This window comes from Gracilinanus agilis, chromosome 3 (genome assembly GCF_016433145.1).
Source record: "Gracilinanus agilis isolate LMUSP501 chromosome 3, AgileGrace, whole genome shotgun sequence".
Lineage (NCBI taxonomy): Eukaryota > Metazoa > Chordata > Mammalia > Didelphimorphia > Didelphidae > Gracilinanus > Gracilinanus agilis.
This window is the reverse complement of record NC_058132.1, coordinates 162,642,539-162,659,567: the sequence shown is the minus strand read 5'-3', so window position 1 is coordinate 162,659,567 and position 17,029 is coordinate 162,642,539. Positions and strand designations below refer to the sequence as shown.

The 17,029-nt window shown below is 47.0% G+C and overlaps 1 protein-coding gene across 1 annotated transcript in view; it reads right to left on the bottom strand.

Annotated features, from left to right (window-relative positions):
• Positions 1-4,038: 4,038 nt before the first annotated feature.
• The window catches only part of KIRREL3 (kirre like nephrin family adhesion molecule 3), a 208,830-nt gene continuing 195,839 nt past the window's right edge, over positions 4,039-17,029 (bottom strand). Inside the window, exons 12-17 of the mRNA XM_044668979.1 lie at positions 15,320-15,518; positions 13,545-13,580; positions 10,050-10,157; positions 6,547-6,656; positions 5,041-5,127; positions 4,039-4,482 (exon numbers count right to left, since the gene is read on the bottom strand). Coding sequence (XP_044524914.1) covers positions 4,039-4,482; positions 5,041-5,127; positions 6,547-6,656; positions 10,050-10,157; positions 13,545-13,580; positions 15,320-15,518 — 984 coding nt within the window. The remainder of the gene's footprint in view (positions 4,483-5,040; positions 5,128-6,546; positions 6,657-10,049; positions 10,158-13,544; positions 13,581-15,319; positions 15,519-17,029) is intronic.

Genomic DNA, 17,029 nt, shown 5'->3' with positions numbered 1-17,029 from the left:
CTTTTTCTCAATCTTCATCCTTCCTTCGGCAGTATTCGTTGCTGTTGGCCACTCTTTCTTCCCAGAATACTCTCTCTCCTTTGGGTTCTCACGCTAACTCTCTCTTCGGTTCTCCTCCCTGTCTGAAAGTCCCTTCTCCATCTCTTTTGCAGGTTCTTCACACCCAGTACACCCCACCCCATTACTGTAAATGGGCCCCAAGGCTCTTTCTATTCTATTCTCTTGGTTGGTGACGTCATCAGTTCTCATAAAGAGTTTCCAAATCTATATATTTAGATATAGTTACTCTCCTGAGCTCAAGTCGTTCTGTACCAACTGCTATTGATATTATAAACAGGATGTTCCGTTGGTATCTCAAACTCAACATTTCCCCTTGAACCACTCCCTTTCTAAACTTTTCTATTTTTGTCAGGACCACAGAGAATCCTTATAGTCACCCAGGTTTGAAACCGTGGCATTATCCTTGATTCTTCAGCCTCCCTCACTCCACATAACCAGTCAGTTGTCATTTCTACCTCCATACTCTCTCTCATATTTGCCTCCTCTCTGGACACTTGGCCACCACTCTTACTCAGGTCCTTATCACATCTCGCCTGGACTATTGCAACAATCTCCTAATTAGTCTCTCTGCTTTGGTCCTCTCACCACCTCAATCCACTCTTCACTTGTTGTTCAGCTGATTTTTTGAAAAAGCACAAGTCTGGCAATGCTACCTTCCTAGTCCATAAACTTCAGGGATCAAGTTTAAGCTCCTCTTTTTAGCTCTTAAAGCCTTCCATAGCCTTTCCCCAATTTATCTTCTGACCTTCCTCTTCCTTACTCTATGGTCCAGCCAATTTTTTTTTTTTTTGTTGTTGTTCCTTTCAGGTGACCCTATCTCTGTGTCTTTATATAGCTGTGCTCTATGCCTTAAACGAACTCCCATCTTATCTCTATCTCTTACCATATCTTATTTCCTTCAAAACTTTATTTCAGGGATAACTTCTATTTCAGGTTTTTTCCCTGAAACTCCCTCCTTACCCCATAAGTAAGCACTCACTCCCCACATTTAACCTGCCTTTAATTTTGAATTTATTTTATATGTTTATTTATATACACATTGTCTCCCTCCATAGATGATAACAAGCCCCTTGAAAGCAGGGGCTGCTTTATTTTTGCCTTTGTCTCTGCAGTGCCTCAAACAGTGCCTGGCATATAGCAAGCGCTCAATAAATGTTGACTGATTGATTCCAGGAGCCACAGACAGAAGGGCTAGTATTTGGGGGTTCATTGTAGGACCCATTGAGAGCAAGATAGGCAGGGGTAAGCTTCAATCAAAGATTCTTAAGTCAGGGTTGAGGCAAAGAAGAGGAAATGGAGTCAGGGTATGCCCCTTAGATTGTGACATTTAAATTCATCTCTGGGGTTAGATTTAGGACCAAATTTCTATATTCTCTAACTAGGGTAAAAATAGTTGGAGGGGTGATGGGGGAGGAATCAGAGTGGTTCTTGAAGCCAGGTATGGCTGTGGCGAAGGTCAGGGAGCCTTGGCAAGCCCAAGATAAATCTGAGGTATAGAGCAGGAAAACCTCAGATCTATCAGAATCCCAACTGTGAGTAATGTTCCCTACCTGCCTATGTACCTTTCTTCACCCAGGGAGCACGGGGGCATCGTCTATCCCTATGGCTTTGCTAGGCTTGTTCAAGTATGGCCAGCTCCTAGCACCAGAGGCAAAGAGATTTGGTTTGACATTTATGGAAGAGTTTCAGTCTACTATTCTAGGAAATGGAAAGAAATGGAAAAAAGTCACAAACTTACTATATTGGTGGTAAATCTGGGAAAAGGGAGCTTGACTCTTTTCCAGCATCTCGAACCCAGTCGATGAGGTCCTAGGCTAGTAATAAGACCTTATTGTAGCCTTGGTAGGGGTTGGGAGTTGCTCACTTCCTGACAGACTTTCTTTTGGGGGTGACAAGGGATCTCAGCTTGGAACACATTTGTTTCAACTCCCACCTGAGATAGAGTAGCTTAGGATGGTAGGCATGCTTCCTGTTCATCCTATATTGGAATGTGTGGTGCCAACTGTCCTGTGGCTTCAGGGGCTTCCATCCACATTATATAGGATGTGAGTAGTCCCCTGGAAGAATGATCCAGGACTGCCCACTGCTTTTCTCCCCCTTTTTAGCTCTTTTTTTTCCCACCCTCACATTTCTCACAAATTTGGTTGTGAGGTAACAAATAAAGCTCAAAGCATCTTTTTTCTCTACCCTTTTGTGGGATTTGCTCAGGAAGACTTGATATTTAGCCTTAGGCAAACACATCATGAGATAACCTGGGAGAGATGACTGAGGTATAGCCCAGAGGAGCTGGACAGGTCACTGCAGGCTGCTGCTTCACTTGCACTTCCACAGTCCCTCGTAGCATTTTTCTTCTTGATTGCCCTTTCTCCTCATCGAGTTCTTTCTTATCTCTTCCCTCTTCATGTCTATCTCCATGTTTCCTTCAAGTTCCAACTAAAATCTCACCTTTTACAGGAAACCTTGCCCAATCCCCCTTAATTCTGGTGCCTTTCCTCTTTGGATTATTTCCAGTTTATCTTGTGTGCATCTTGTTTGAATATAATTGTTTGCATGATGTCTCCTCCATCAAAGTCGGAACTCCTTGAGATAAGGGACTGTCTTTTGCCTTTCTTTGTAAATTTCTCCCCTGCCCCTCCGCCCCAGCCCCCCAACAGCACAGTGTCTGGTACATTCAATGTTTATTGACTATCTTTTTCTATTCCCTTCTAGTCCCTGAAACAAAGGCCTGAGGGCCTGGGCACTGGATGTTCTACTATCTGATTACTGGAGCGGAAAGGGAGCTTTCACTGATCAATCCTAGAATTCTTTGTTTCTCTGAGTTGTCTCATGTTCTCCTTGTGGGGCTGCTAGCCTTTCTGTCACCTACTCCACTGCCCCAGTCTGCAGGGGTATATGAGATACATGCAAGGTGGAAGGACATAGTCTGGCTCTGCAGAGAAACTCTTGGGATCATATCATGTACCAGCGGTTGAGGATCTTAGGAAGATTGGGAAATGGGCAAAATACTCTCATCCTGAACCAGGTGGAGAGCTAAGTCAGGCTGCATTGCTATCCCATAAAATGGAGGAGACAAAGGCATATTCCATGCCTGGATCTTCCTTTCTACTCTCTCATTATCCTGACTTGCTCTCCAAATCGGTCCCCTTTGGAATCATGTCCATTTTCACAAGACCCTGTCCCACCTTTCCACTGAAAGAATCCTGGACCAGAGAAGCTCTCACACCTCTTATATTAACTCCAGTTGTGCTATGGGGATACACAAAGCAATGGGGAGCGCAGGGAGGTTCTGTGTTACAGAAGGAGGGGTGGGTTTTGGCAGGGGCTACTTTCAGGGGAGAAATTCTCCCTCATCCTCCTCCCTCTTAGAACCATCAGCCTCCAAATGGGTCAGCCCCTGCCTCAGAATCCAGGGATGTTGAGTCCAAAGACAGAACTTCAATAATATGGACACAAAACACCAAACAGAAAGGGGGGAATTTCCCTACCAAGTTGGTCGGGGGTGGGGCATCCCAGGTAGGGCTGCTGTTGGCTTCCCAGTCTCCAAAGTAGTAGCTATGAACAGCAGGAAGAGATATGGGGTTTCTGGGGTGACTCAGTGTTAGGAAGTGATGCCTGATTTCCCCAAGGCTGCAGAGGGACACAGGAACAGGAACTGGGAAAGTATGGACACCTGGGAGATAGAGCCCCAAGAGTGGACAGCAGTTTCATTAAAGCAAAGTGGTAGCTCCTACCACTACCTGTGTGAAGGGAAGGCTGGGGGCAGGAGGTTGTCCAGCGTCGGGCTTTATGCCCTCAGCTATGTCCTTTGTCCATATTTCCCATGCCATGGCCAGGGAGAGAGATTTGTGCTTGATCAGAGCTCTGAAGTGGGATGTTGTCCTAGGGATCAGCTAGTCCTGGAGTCCCCTCCACAGTCCCCTTGGACACCAGGGTGCCCTGTTCTCCCTCCCCAATCCCTTCCCCATGGGTTTGGGTCCTTCAGACGTGAGTCTGCATCCTCCGCTGCAGGGGCCGGCTGGGGTCCGAGTTCTGGGAGGAGGACTGAGAGTGGTGGGAAGAAGAGGCAGAGGCCTTGCTGGCCTTGTCAAACTGCACATAACCATCCTGCTTGCCGCTGCTGCTGACGCTGCTGTCACACTGCGTGTCCAGGAAGGAGCTGCTGTCGCTGAGCGAGCCTCTCTGGAACTCGCGCTCGCACAATTCGATGGAGGAGCTGCCCATGCCCAGCACAAACCTCTGCCCATAGTCGTAGAGGCGACTCTGGCCACTCAGCGTGCTGTAGATGTTGGTGAAGGACATGCCTGTGGGGACGCGTTGTTTTCCGGCAGGGCGAAGGTCGGGCTGGCAGCTGGACAGCGAGATGGTGGGAGTGGAGTGGTGCTCCTTGAAGGTGTTGACACTGTAGTAGCCATTGGTGGGGTCCTGTATGGTGAAGAAAAGCATGTCTGTGCTGGGCTGGAGAGAACCCATTTTTTCCTGGTTGGGTGGTCCCAATGTGATGTGATTCACCAGGGGATGGGGCTTCTAAGAAGAGAAGGTCAGGGTTTTCAAGGGGCCTCTGGAGAGATGGAGACATCATGAGGGAGAAGGACTCAGGGGACCCTGCATCTAGGGCATCAAGGGTATGGCAGCTTGGTGAGTGGCATGTGTTTAAATGAACTGAATTATACGAGTGACAGGCAAGCTAGTATTCATTTTATTGAGTAATCAGCCTGAACACTAGAAAATAAGGCCATCACAGGAAATTGCAGCTAAGAACCTAGGCTCTTTAAGCTGTTTTAGTGTGTGTTGGTGTCATTTGAGTGGGCACTTGTCCCTAGGGTGGTCTTCTACTGTCTTTCTTGTCCACTGGTCATTTGGGTTTCCTTGGGTTCTCCCTGGATGCTTATGGGGTTGCATCAGCTGAATGTTGGAAGCTGCAGTAGATCTGTAATCTCACTTGCCTTCCATCTCTGTCAATTTGGGACCTTTGCTCCTTACCTTTAGGTTCTGAAATTCCTTCTCCTCCTCCTTGAGGACCTCCAGCTGCTTCAGAACTGAGTCCTGCTGGAATTCCCCTCTATCCATCTGCAATGCAAAGGAGGCTTTTTAGTGGAAGAGAGATGAGTCAACACTCCCATTTTTTTCCCTCAGGGAGTAAATAGAGGCATCAGAGAGTTAAAGATGGTGCTTTTCCCAGAGAGGGAGAAGCTAGGATGAAATCTCAAACTTTATAATTTTTGCTTCCCAGTCCCATGCCAAGAGAAGAAATAGAGGGCAATGGGGCTTTTAGGATTCTACTTGCCTTGGTCTGGGCTTTGGGGCTTATCCTCTAAAGACTCTATTTTCCAATTATAAGGAAACCAAATATTGACTATGAATCAGAGCTCATACCAGACTAGCCCATTTCCCAGTGCCATGCAATGAAGGGAGAAATAAAGAGTTGGAATGACACCATTTCCTCTGCCCCAGTGAGTAAGTGGCAAGCTTCGTCCAAAGCAGTGCCATAGATAAATGAAAATGGGCTTCATCAGCTAGAAGATGGAAAATAATTAGATACAAGGCTAAGGAGAAACTTGTGCACGTGGCATTAATAATAGATGCTTTCTATGTTTTTGCTAATTAAGCCAATGACATGTATCCTCATATCACCATGACACATATCCTCATAACATATCATTTCCTGTTTCTTATGTTTCTCACTTGTGATGTTTGTTCAAGGTCCCTGCCTATGCCGTGAGCACCACCTCTTTCCTGCTCTCTGCCCTTCCCTCTAACTGCCTGGTATCTTCTTAAAGTCTTAGGGAGAGGCTGTAGCATTTCTCTCCTACCCCATCTCAGGCTCCCTCCACCAGATTCTTCTAGCCCACCCTTTCCTCTCTTCTAGAATGACTCTTGTTCTTATTTGTTCTGGGGTCCTTCCTGCTCCCCCACCCATAGTTGCCTTTCCTTGGCCATGCCACCATGGAGGGATGGGAGGGGGAGACACCGAGGGGATTGGTTTGGACCTCCTTTCTGTCAGACCTACTTCCATTGCCCTTCCTAGGGAATGTAGTGGTGTCCTGAGGCTTTGGATCAAAATGGGGAGCGCAGGTGGGAGGATGTCAGGTTAGGAGGCTGGCCTCATCCTCATCCCTAGGGACATTAAAGAATGGCCCTCATGGAAGGAGCCATCTGTGGGCTTTCCTGCCAGTCCCAGCACTTATCTAGGGAAACATTAAGTTAGCCCTGAAGTTTGGGCTTTTCTCCTTCTCCCATGATATTTTCTCAGAGGTCTGTGAAAGAAATACTTTTGAGGTGACAGGGAAAAGAGGGGAGACGGTGGAAGGGACCTTGGGTTGAGCCCTTGGACCTGCTGCTTTATCTGGCCTTGTGGTGATTTGCCCTGATTGGCAAGGGGGACGGGGGAGACTCGTTTTCTGCTTGTTGAATTGAGCTGATGTCTAGAACCTCGGTGGGGGCATCAGTGCATGTGAGGATGAACACGGGGCAAGAGTGCATTTTTACCATCAGTTGCTTGATGGTGGGATGCTCCTCAGCATCTCTCCCTGCAGCAGGCTCCTTGTGGACGATCTCCACTCGGATGTCATTCTTTGCCGACACAACCCCTTTCAGATCTGCATAAAAAGTGAGGAAAGACAGATGACAAAACTACTCTTGCCCTGCCCTCGCTCCTCAATAGAGAGCCACTCTTGTTCTTCGCCTTGTTCTTGGTATCTTTCTTTCCCTATTGCCAATGGCCCCAAGTGGGGGACCCTGGTCTTTTAGAGCAAAGCCCCCCTCTGTCCAGCTGCTCTTCAATCTTCAGTTTAAGAGTACTCATGACTAATAAAGCCTTGATTTGAAAATGTAGACCTGTTGTTTGAGGATATCTGGGTCCTGGGCATTTGAGCTACGTGTTGACCAGATGTCCAGCGATTCCTAAGATATGACTCCAAGAATACAGAGCATATTTCAGGTCCTCCAGCTTTAGTACCTAAGAAGGGAATTATAATAATAGCTAGCACTTACCTAGCCATTTACACATATTAGAGGAGGTGAGTTCTATTATTTTTCCCATTTTTCAGGTGAGGCAGTTGAGGTTAAATGACAGGGCCACATAGTAAGTGAAGGTGGATGTGAACTGACTCCATTATATTATTCTAATGCCTGGTACATAGTAGGCACTTATTAAATGCTTATTGGCTAAGTTCAGAGTTCTCCATCTAGCTGCCTCCAATATCTCATGAGTTTCCTAGTACAGGAGGCTTAGTGTTGGGTAACTTAACCTATCTGTCCTTTTCTACCACCCAAAGAAATGGCAAGGATCAGCTGCCACTTTTCTGTTTCCTGCCCTTCCTGGATGACTTACTCTTGTCCTTGTTGTTATTTTCCTTCTCACAGTGACTGCAGTCCTCAGGTCTGTGGTCACTCCAATCATTAAACCTGATCACTTTTCCTCACGTACCATGTAGTGTAACCTTCCTTTGTTGTTAATGGCCGCCCTACGATGCTCTTAATTGTGTGCTATAAAACTGTGAGTCTAGCAAAGGGTGGAGCTGGCAGCTGGGCCAGGACAGGTGTGAAATGCTAATTGGACTCGGTGTTGAATCAGCAGCTCTGCAAATGGCCTGAGAGGGAGAAGACAGCTAGTAGTGAGGGAGGACTTGGTGGGCGGACAACCATGGGCCAGAGATTTGAAGTCAGAAATGAAGGGAGTCAGTGTTAGGTGTTGGCCAGGAGGGACAGCTATGCCTGGGACCATTGACCACGTGGCGAGACTAGGCCTAGATTTACGAGGGTAAAGCCAAAGTCCTAGATGCCACCTGCTTTACCGGTCGAGGAATATGGTCAAGGCACGATTGAGAGTGGCATCAAATGCATAGAGATGGTCAGGTTAGTCATCCAGGAAAATGGGTGAGCCATCAAGGGCTAGACTCTAGATAACAAGATAAATGCCAATACCCTTTAGGTATTATCTTTTCCCATTAGAATGTAATTTTTTTGAGGGCAGGCACTGTCTTATTTGGTTATTTATATCCACTTTGCTCTCCCTCTCTTTCCCTCTTTCTATCCTCTCTATTCATTTAGTTGTTTGATTTTACATTTTTCTTTTAACTATTAGTTAATTTTTTTTAGATCTAACTTTTTTTTGTCAGCTGAATAGAATTGTTTATTTTGAAGAGGACTGTTGACATTAGGGGGTGCAACCTTGACTTGAGAGTGAATTGGATTTAAGTGAAGTGAAGTTACACAAATTTGTCAACCTCATTTTCTCTTCCAGAGACATAAACAGGGTTTTCCAACCTCTGATCTTTGGCAAATTTTTTTGCAATCTGTAAACCTTACCTTTAAGAGGCAGCTAGGTATCCCAGTAGAAAGAATGCTGAGCCTGGAGTTAGGAAGACCTGGGTTCAAATTTGTCCTTAGATACTTACTGGCCATATCATTTAAACCTCTATTTGCCTCAGTTTCCTCAACTGTAATATGAGAATAATAGTATCTACTTGTAGTGCTAAGCCCAGTGCCTCTACATAGTACACGCTATAATTTCCCCTTATTAAAAAAATCCTTATCTTCTGTCTTAGAATCACTTAGAATATTTCAGTATATTGGTTCCAAGGTAGAAGAGTGGTAAGGGCTAGGCAATGGAAGCTAAGTGACTTGTCCAGGGTCACATAGCTAGGAAGTGTCTGAAGTTAGATTTAAAACAGAACCTCCAGTCTCTAGGTCTGGATCTCAATCCACTGAGCCACCTATCTGCCCCTCTCCTCTTGCTTCTTAAAAACCTATAAATAGAACTTGCCTTAAGCTTGGAGGAGTTCCCACTCAACAGGGCTGAGCAGACAGAGGTAGAAAATTTAGATTATTTTACTGGTTAGAGGTACAGTTTGGATTGGGAAATACTGTCCTTGAGGTCAGGTGGGGCCTGGGAAGACAAAGGGAGAAGCCACGAACCCAACATTTCTATGGTGACTTAGACCCATTAGAAGGAGAGTACAAGCAAAATTAGGTATAGCTTCAGGTGTTCGAGACATGTTTCAGTCTTGGGTCATTCTTGCTTCTACTTTTGAGCCTCCACACTTGCCTGTAAAACCTTCATCATATCTGACCATCTCTTGCCTCCTCTCTGCCAGTCAGTGCATGTCCTATCCTTTAGAACTGCTCAAACCTCATTCTGTAGGGAAAGCTTTCTCAGGCTATTTCCATCTGAATATGTTCACTCCATTCAAAGAATCAGGGAATAGTAGAATGGGAAGAGACTTTCTTTGTTGTTTAGTCCAACCTTCTACCCAATGTAGGAATCACTTCTATAATATCCCTGGTACACTTCTAGTGATGAGGCTGTCACTTCATTTGGCAGCCCATCTTATTTTCAGATAGCATAAGTTGCTTGAAAATTCCTTCTTCTGTTGAGCCCAGTTTGGCTTCTTTATTAGTTCTACTCATTGGTTGAAAACTTCTGTTCTTTGGAGATGGCACAGAATAATTCATTTTCCTCTTTTCAGTAGCTTAAGGGAAGATAATTATCATATATGGGTATCTTCCCCTGTAAATCTCACACCTTCCCCTTACCCCCTTCCCTGGATTCTTTCCAGGCTAAAAATTCCAGGTTCCTTCAACTATTTACTCCCAGCATTCTTTCTGACCATTTATATGCATATATTGCCACATAATTGCATAGTGTATAGTTGCTGGTACACATTCCTTGTGTTCTTTCTTTCGGACTCTTTCAAGTGTGTGTCCAGTTTCACCAGTTAGGCTGGAAACCATTCAAGGGCAAAGAGCAAATCTCTTCCTTCTTTTTTTTTTTTTTTTTGATCTCTGCCTAGAACTGAGAGCAGGGCTTTGTATATAGAAGGAAATCAATAAAAAATGTTGGAATGACTGGCCATATTGTGACCAGGGTCCCTTGTTCACTGCTCTTCCAACCACAAGATCTACCCAAAGTTGGGCGGTCCAACTTAGGTTCTATTCTTGCCCCCCTACCCTGACCCTGAGAAGATCCCACATCCCCTGCTCCTCCATACTTCTCTGGGAACGGGCACAGCAGAAGGCCACAATGGTTGCCATGAGAACAAGGAAGGCCACACCAGCTCCCACTGCTACCCCAATGATGACAGACATTGGCACGGACTCTGTGGGAGAAAAGAAAGTATCTATTATGGTGATGGTGTTGGAAGACTCAGCTCAGTCACACCTTACAACTCCTTCCTACCACTGCCATCTTGAGTAGAACCTTTTACAGGTTGAGGAGGGGGGCACACTTAGACAAACCTCCCTCTTTCCTGGGAAATGGATACTGGGTAAGGCAGAGTCCCACCTACATCAGACTAATCTAGCCCCACTGGCTGGTGAGGTACCAAGGGAAGGAAGGGGTATGAAGGTGACAGGAGGAACTGAAGAGGGGATCAGGACTGGTGGGAGAGGACTAGCAGGTACAAACATTGTAGGGTAGAGGGCACACGTGCTGAAGGAAGTGGAGGCAAAGGGACAGAAACTAGTCACTGGGAGGAGAAGAGTTCTGAAAGGCAGGGGGTGAAGAATGATGGGGACAAGGGAGGATGCCTTTGGAGAGTGAATGGAGAACAAATAAGATGCTCAAAGAATCCTCCAGTAAGAACCCTGGACAGAAGAGAACCATCGGCTCAGTTTTTGTTTTTGTCTTGGGAAAGACAAAATAGTCTCTGTCCTTGGCTGCTCCCAAGCCTCTGCCAAGGTTCCAGGGGGCACAGAATGGATGGAAAAATGGATGCATGGGCAGCATGGTTCAGTGGGAAAGCCTTTGAAAGAATTTCATAGCTGGGTCATCTTCAATACATGCACCCCTCCTCCAGGAGAAATGGGTAGAGGTGGATGGGGTAGGATGAGCGTTCTTATCCCTCTGATATCTTGTTCTCTATGTATCTTGAGCCCACATGGAGGGGCCAGAGAGAGGGCAGTGGGACAACTTTTGGGAAGCAAAGGGGACACTCCCCTTTATCAGTCTAAGGAGAGCCACTTCTTTCTTTCCCACCCAGCCCTGTTTTTTAATCTAAACCAGTCTTCTGAGCTCTCTGCTATTCCTGCTCTCTATTAGGGAAACAGAGATGGTCTGTTTAGTTCTCCTTTCTGCCACTTGTGTTCTGATTTGACTCAAGCAAGAAGGCAACTGTCCCTTTTCCTCCCTGGGGTCTTGGATTGTGGGGAACATAGAATGGATCACTGATGGATTCCTTTTTATTTTTTGAAGTCTTGGTTTCTAATCTCTCCAGGGCTGAAAGGTTCACTCAATCTAGGTGAACCAACAGCAAGTCAGATTATTGACTATGAGAGTGGGGAGGGACTTTAGAGACCATCTGGGCCAATCCTCTCCTCTGGTAATGAAACTTGAGCCCCAAGAAGGGAGATGACTTGTTTAGGATCTCACAACCTGTTAGTGGTAGATCAGGCTTTCCTGATTCACAGTTTCTCATTCTTTTCTTTCTTTTTTTTTTTTTTAACTTTTATCTTCTGACTTAGAATCAATACTAAGTACTGCTTTTCCAAGTGGTAGGCAATGGAGTTTAAGTGACTTGCCCAGGGTAGCACAGCTAGGAAGTGTCTGAGGTCAGATTTGAACTCAGGATCTCTCACCTCCAAGCCTGGCACCCTACCCAGTAAGCCATCTAACTGCCCCCTAACTCTTTCCACTATCTTATGCTGTCTCCTAAGTATTTCACCTAGACCAGGGCAGGTGGGATGGCAAATAACGATCCTGAAAGTGATTTGGTGGCTCTGTCTGGCCTGATTCAAAGACTCTAGCTATCAGGATCTCAGCCTTCCCCTAGCTTTTCCTCTCCGGGCCTCCATCTTAGTAGCCATTGTCCAGGAAGGTAGACACGGCCATAGGGCCATCAGATATTTTCTGCAGGGGCCTCTGGGATCCTAGCAAAATTTCTTTTCCAAGGGGAGATAGAGATATTGGTCACTTAAGGCCTTGAGAATTTGGCTGAAGGCCTGGCATGCTGGGAATTTGCCTAGGAGGACTATTTGGATCATTCAACCCTGTAGTCCAGGGTGCCTTTTTTTTGTGTGGTTCCCCAGTGGGTGGGTAGGAGGAAGGTCAGAAGAGATGGGGAAAACAGGTCCCCTGCCTCAATCCTTTCCTCTGCCTGGCACTAGGAGTCCCTGCAAAGAAAAGGGGGACTCAGAGGATCTGTTGATGACTTAGTAGACAAGGAAATGAAGACAGGGAAGAGATACTCTTCTACTCTGCCAATGGAAGCTCTCTGCAGGGGTGTCAGTGAGAATATTGGGTCAGGACCCCACAGCAGGAGGCAGATAAGAGTGTTTAACCTTCAACCAGACACCGCCCTCTGCCTGGCATCCAGCGGCTCTCCCGAGCTGGTGCCAATGCCCCTGGGAGGTTGCACGGGGCACTTAATGGAGAGTAAGATGCCTTTGAGTGCCCATGTGGTCTAGGAGAAATCCAATCCAACAAGCATTTACTAGGCAGACACTGGAAACAGGCCTGGATTTTGGTCAGAAGAAACAGGTTTGAAAATCAGACTGATTCAACATTGGGCAAGTCACTTAAGATCCTCTGAGCCTGTTTCCTTACCTAAAGAGGGACTGATGCTTGTCCTACCTGATTTTCAGTGTTGTAAAGATTAAATGGATCCTGCAAATATGGGCTTCTTAAACTAGAAATCACTGAATATTATTATTAAGTGCAAGAAGGTAAAGATAGGGTCCAAGGAGGTTCAAACTTCACATACATGGTCACTGGAGAAGCCAGCATGTCCCCATGTCCTGCGGAGTCTGGCAGGGTATTTTTGGGGTAAGGGAGTTGTCAGGATCAGCAGAGAGGATGTGTCAGGGCTCTGATTTCCTCTTTAGGTTTTGTACCAAGCTTCTACCTTCTATGCCTCTCTCCTCTTGTTCTTGCATGGCACTAGGACAGAACCCATCCAAGCATGGGAAGTTTTGTGCCGAGTTGGTGCCTGAGTGCCAGGGGAGATGGGCACTGCCCAGTGACCTAAATAATAAGGTTCTAAATATCAGGTAATAGGGCACGGATGCTCAACAGACATCAGAGGTGGAGATGGCAGGACTCTGAGCATCCCAGCAAGTGAAAGGCAAGTGGCTGCCAGCTGTAAGAAGTCAGAGGCCTTCTGGGAGTCCAGTGACTGAGAGAGGGCCGGGGCAAGGGGAGTGATACCCAGGGGCACACAGGGTGCCCAAGGAGCTACAGGGTATGGTCAGAGCAGGAGCAGGCCCTGTAGGGGGTGCAGGCAGTGGGTACAACTCAAGAGGCAGGCCTGCTCCCAGGCATGGACAAGATCAGGTTCTTGGGGTCCCTGTTCTGACCCCTGTTGGGGATTAGAAGGAGGCTCCCAGGAGAGCCTCCAGTCCTGCTCCCTTGGTACAAGTTGCACAGTCCTCTCTAAAATGTAGGGGCAGTCAGTTTGGGGCCTTCGGAGGCCTCCATCTCCTCCTGGGCTTCCTCCCCACCTAGCCAACGGGGCCCTTCCCTCCCCTCCCCTGGGTAGCTCCTTTCATACCTGCTTCCAGCCCAGCTCCCGACTTCATTTCCGTACCTGTTTGGAAATAAAGCAAGTGTCCACAGCTGGGCCGGGTGAGGGGCAAGTTAGCTGGGAAGACCGGGGTGAATGCTGGAAGGGAACTGTCTTCCTAAGAATAGCCCTGAGACCACCCAACAGGCTCAGCCCTGCGGAGTCAAACTTAGGATTTATTCAGTCAGAGTTAGAGACAGCAAAGGGGAACGAGGTGGTGGTGGGGGGTGAGAAAAGCTGGGGACACTGGGGCAGAGGCTACGGAGGGGAGAGAAGCGAGGACCGGACATCGAGGGCACACGCGGGAAGAGGCTAAGGGCTTTGGGATGACATGTGGATGAGGCCATGCAAATTAGGTGCCGATAATCATGTAAACTAGAACTACCATTAGGAGGATGGATGCCAGGAGACAAGCATGATGGCACTGAGTGTCCGAGGAACCTCGCTCAGGCTCCTCATCCCTTAGGGTCTGGGTGCCCAGAGCTGGGCAGAGTGGTGGAAATGGCCATAGTCTAACCTCGACTACTCTGCCTTCTGTACCCGATATCACTCTTCCAAAGTAGCCAAGGCCAGCTCATTCAAGCCTGGACAGTCTCTAGGACAGGAAAGGAGAATCCTGAACTTTTTTGAGTGGGAGAGAACCATTATAGCTTGAAACTCTGGAAAGGGTCCAATGACCTCTCTGACCTCTCCTCTAAGGGATTAGCTGGGCCTGGTTGGTGGAAACAGAGTCCAGATGATCTCTGGGCATCTCGCTCCCTGCCTTCTGGTGCCTAGAAGCAGTTCTGGGCATGCTGCTTTTTTTTTTTTTCTGAGTGCCCATCTCTGGCCACATCCCTGACTGGCCTCTGGAAGAAGCCACTCACTCTGAAGTTTGGCTTCAGCTCTTAGTCAGGAGTCACGTAGACCCTGGCACTGCCTGGGCATCTCAGAGATAGCAGACACCCAACGTGGAGGTCTTTCCTGTCCCCGTATCACTGGAGAGCTCACCGCAGCTGCCTCTGTAGTCTTTCTAGTCCCAGAGCTTAGACATATGGGTCACAAATGGGGAGTGGGGACTCTTCTTCTAACATTTCTTCTAGCCTGGCTGCCCTCTACCCACCCATCCAGCACAACCCCTCGGTTCTTCCAGCTGGCACGTCTAATTCCCTGGCAATCTTCAGGTAGCCTTTAGAGAGAAGGGTTCTTCCTGCTCATTTTCCCTGGGTTGGACATCCTCTGGGAACTCTCACTGAGCCGGACTTTCTTCCCTGTTTTCTTTCTTGAAGGCAGAACCAGTATCTCCATCATACCAATGCCCCCTCTGCCCTCTAGTGGACACTTCTAGCCCCCAAATGGCTCCCCTCCAGCATAGAACCACCCACCATGGCAATGGGGTATTTGACTGGGGACCTTTGTAAAAAAGGGAGAAGGCACAGTAGCCATCCAAGCCATTCATCGTTGCTACTATTTGGCTTCTGCTTGATCTGCTTTGAGGAAGTTGATTCTCAGTCCTGCAAAGTTGGCAAATAGTCGTGCCCAAGGACATAAGTGAAAATTAAGAAAAGAACTTGAGCCTGTTATCTTGCCATTCGCTATGACCCAAAGCCTCTACTTTTGTCAAATTATTCTACATTCGGTGATTTCCCCTCCCTATCTCTCTCCCCCAAACGGGTAGAATTTTTCCTTCGGTGTTCCAGTTTCCCATCAGGCTTCCCTCCCCAGCCCCGATTCAGGGACCCAGATTCTCCGCTCCCCCTCATCAGCTTCCTTAGAGCTCCCACCTTGCTCCTTGAGTCGTATTATCTCCGTGTCGGAGCCAAAGCTATTCCAGGCCGTGCAATTATAGATGGTCTGGAAGTCGGCCCGAACGATGTTGCTGATGGTCAGTGTGGAGATGACCCCTTCTTCAGTGCTGACGGTCTCCACCGTGTAGCGGCCTGAGGTCCCCGACTCTAGGACGTTCTCCTTCCAGGACCAGGCCTAGGAAGGGGGGAGAAGATCAGGAGGAGTCACAGATGCCATGTCAGGCAGGTCGTGGAGGGAGCAGCAGCTGCCTAAGCTCCTCGTCGTCTGTCCCGTCTGCTTTGGGGAACCCACCCGACTTCATGAGAAGCCTCCATCTAGAGGGGCAGAGCTTACCCAAACATGGGCACATGCCAGCATCACACAACCCACACGAGTGGGTCCTCATCCATAAACACTCATCCTGCATAGCTCTCTGGGTAAATGCCATCTTTCAGAGGGCACGGAATGGGAACCCATGTCTGCTGTGTGTGTAGAGGTCCCATTGCATCAGAGATCTAGAAAGGCAAGCCCTTGCTTGTACCGATGGGGAAACTAAGGCCAAGAATTGTCAAGTGACTTATCCAAGGTCACACTGATAAAAAATGACAGTTTGAATTTGAAATCAAGTCCCCTAATTCTGAAATGATCTGAAGCCATCACACCAAGTTTCCTGAGTTTTTTAATATATGAATTTTAAAAAATGACTTTATATATGCACTTTGACTATGGGGGGGAGGTTGGGGGGTAAAGGGGAAAGTAAGAACATAAATCATGTAACCATGGAAAATTTTCCTAAAAAATAAAAATAAATTAAATTAAAAAAAATGAATTTATATAGACCTGCACATAGAAGATATTGTGTGATGGCATCGAGATGAGTGATTAGGAGCCCTAAAGAATGGAGGAATAAATAAGTATGTGCGTATGTAGAATTTGAAGGTGTACAAGTTTTGCCATTCAGTGCTTGGATTCTGGTATGTGTCTGAATATGTGTGCAAGAATAGGGAGGGTATGTGCTTACTAGTATGAGTGTCCAGGATCATGGAGGGTTACAGCTGGAAAGGATGTAAGCCATCAGCTGGCCAGATGTTCATTTTTTTTTTAAACCCTTAACTTCTGTGTATTGGCTCCTAGGTGGAAGAATGGTAAGGGTAGGCAATAGGGGTCAAGTGACTTGCCCAGGGTCACACAGCTGGGAAGTGTCTGAGGCCAGATTTGAACCTAGGACCTCCCATCTCTAGGCCTGACTCTCAGTCCACTGAGCTACCCAGCTGCCCCTGGCCAGATGTTCTTGACCTTTTTGTCTGTGCCATGAATCCCTACGGCAGCCTATAGACCTCCTTCTCAGAATATTATTTATCATTTTTTTATTTAAACATTTTTTTCTGTGGTTACATGATTCATGTTTTCTCCTCTCATTCTTCCCCTCCCCTGGAGTGGTCAAGCAATTCCATTGGATTATACATGTATTTACCACTTGAACCCATTTTTGTATTAGAATATTATTTTCAAGTGCATAAAATAAAATGATTAGGGTTAGAAATGAAAATTAAATTGAAATAGTTACAAACCCCGTATCTAGTCCCTTCATTGTACTCCTAAGGGAGACGAGGCACAGAGGTTAAATGACTTGTTCGAGGCTGCGAAGCTAACGAGTGCCGGATTTGACCTAGAACCTGGAGCCTAGTTATCTTTCCACCATCCCA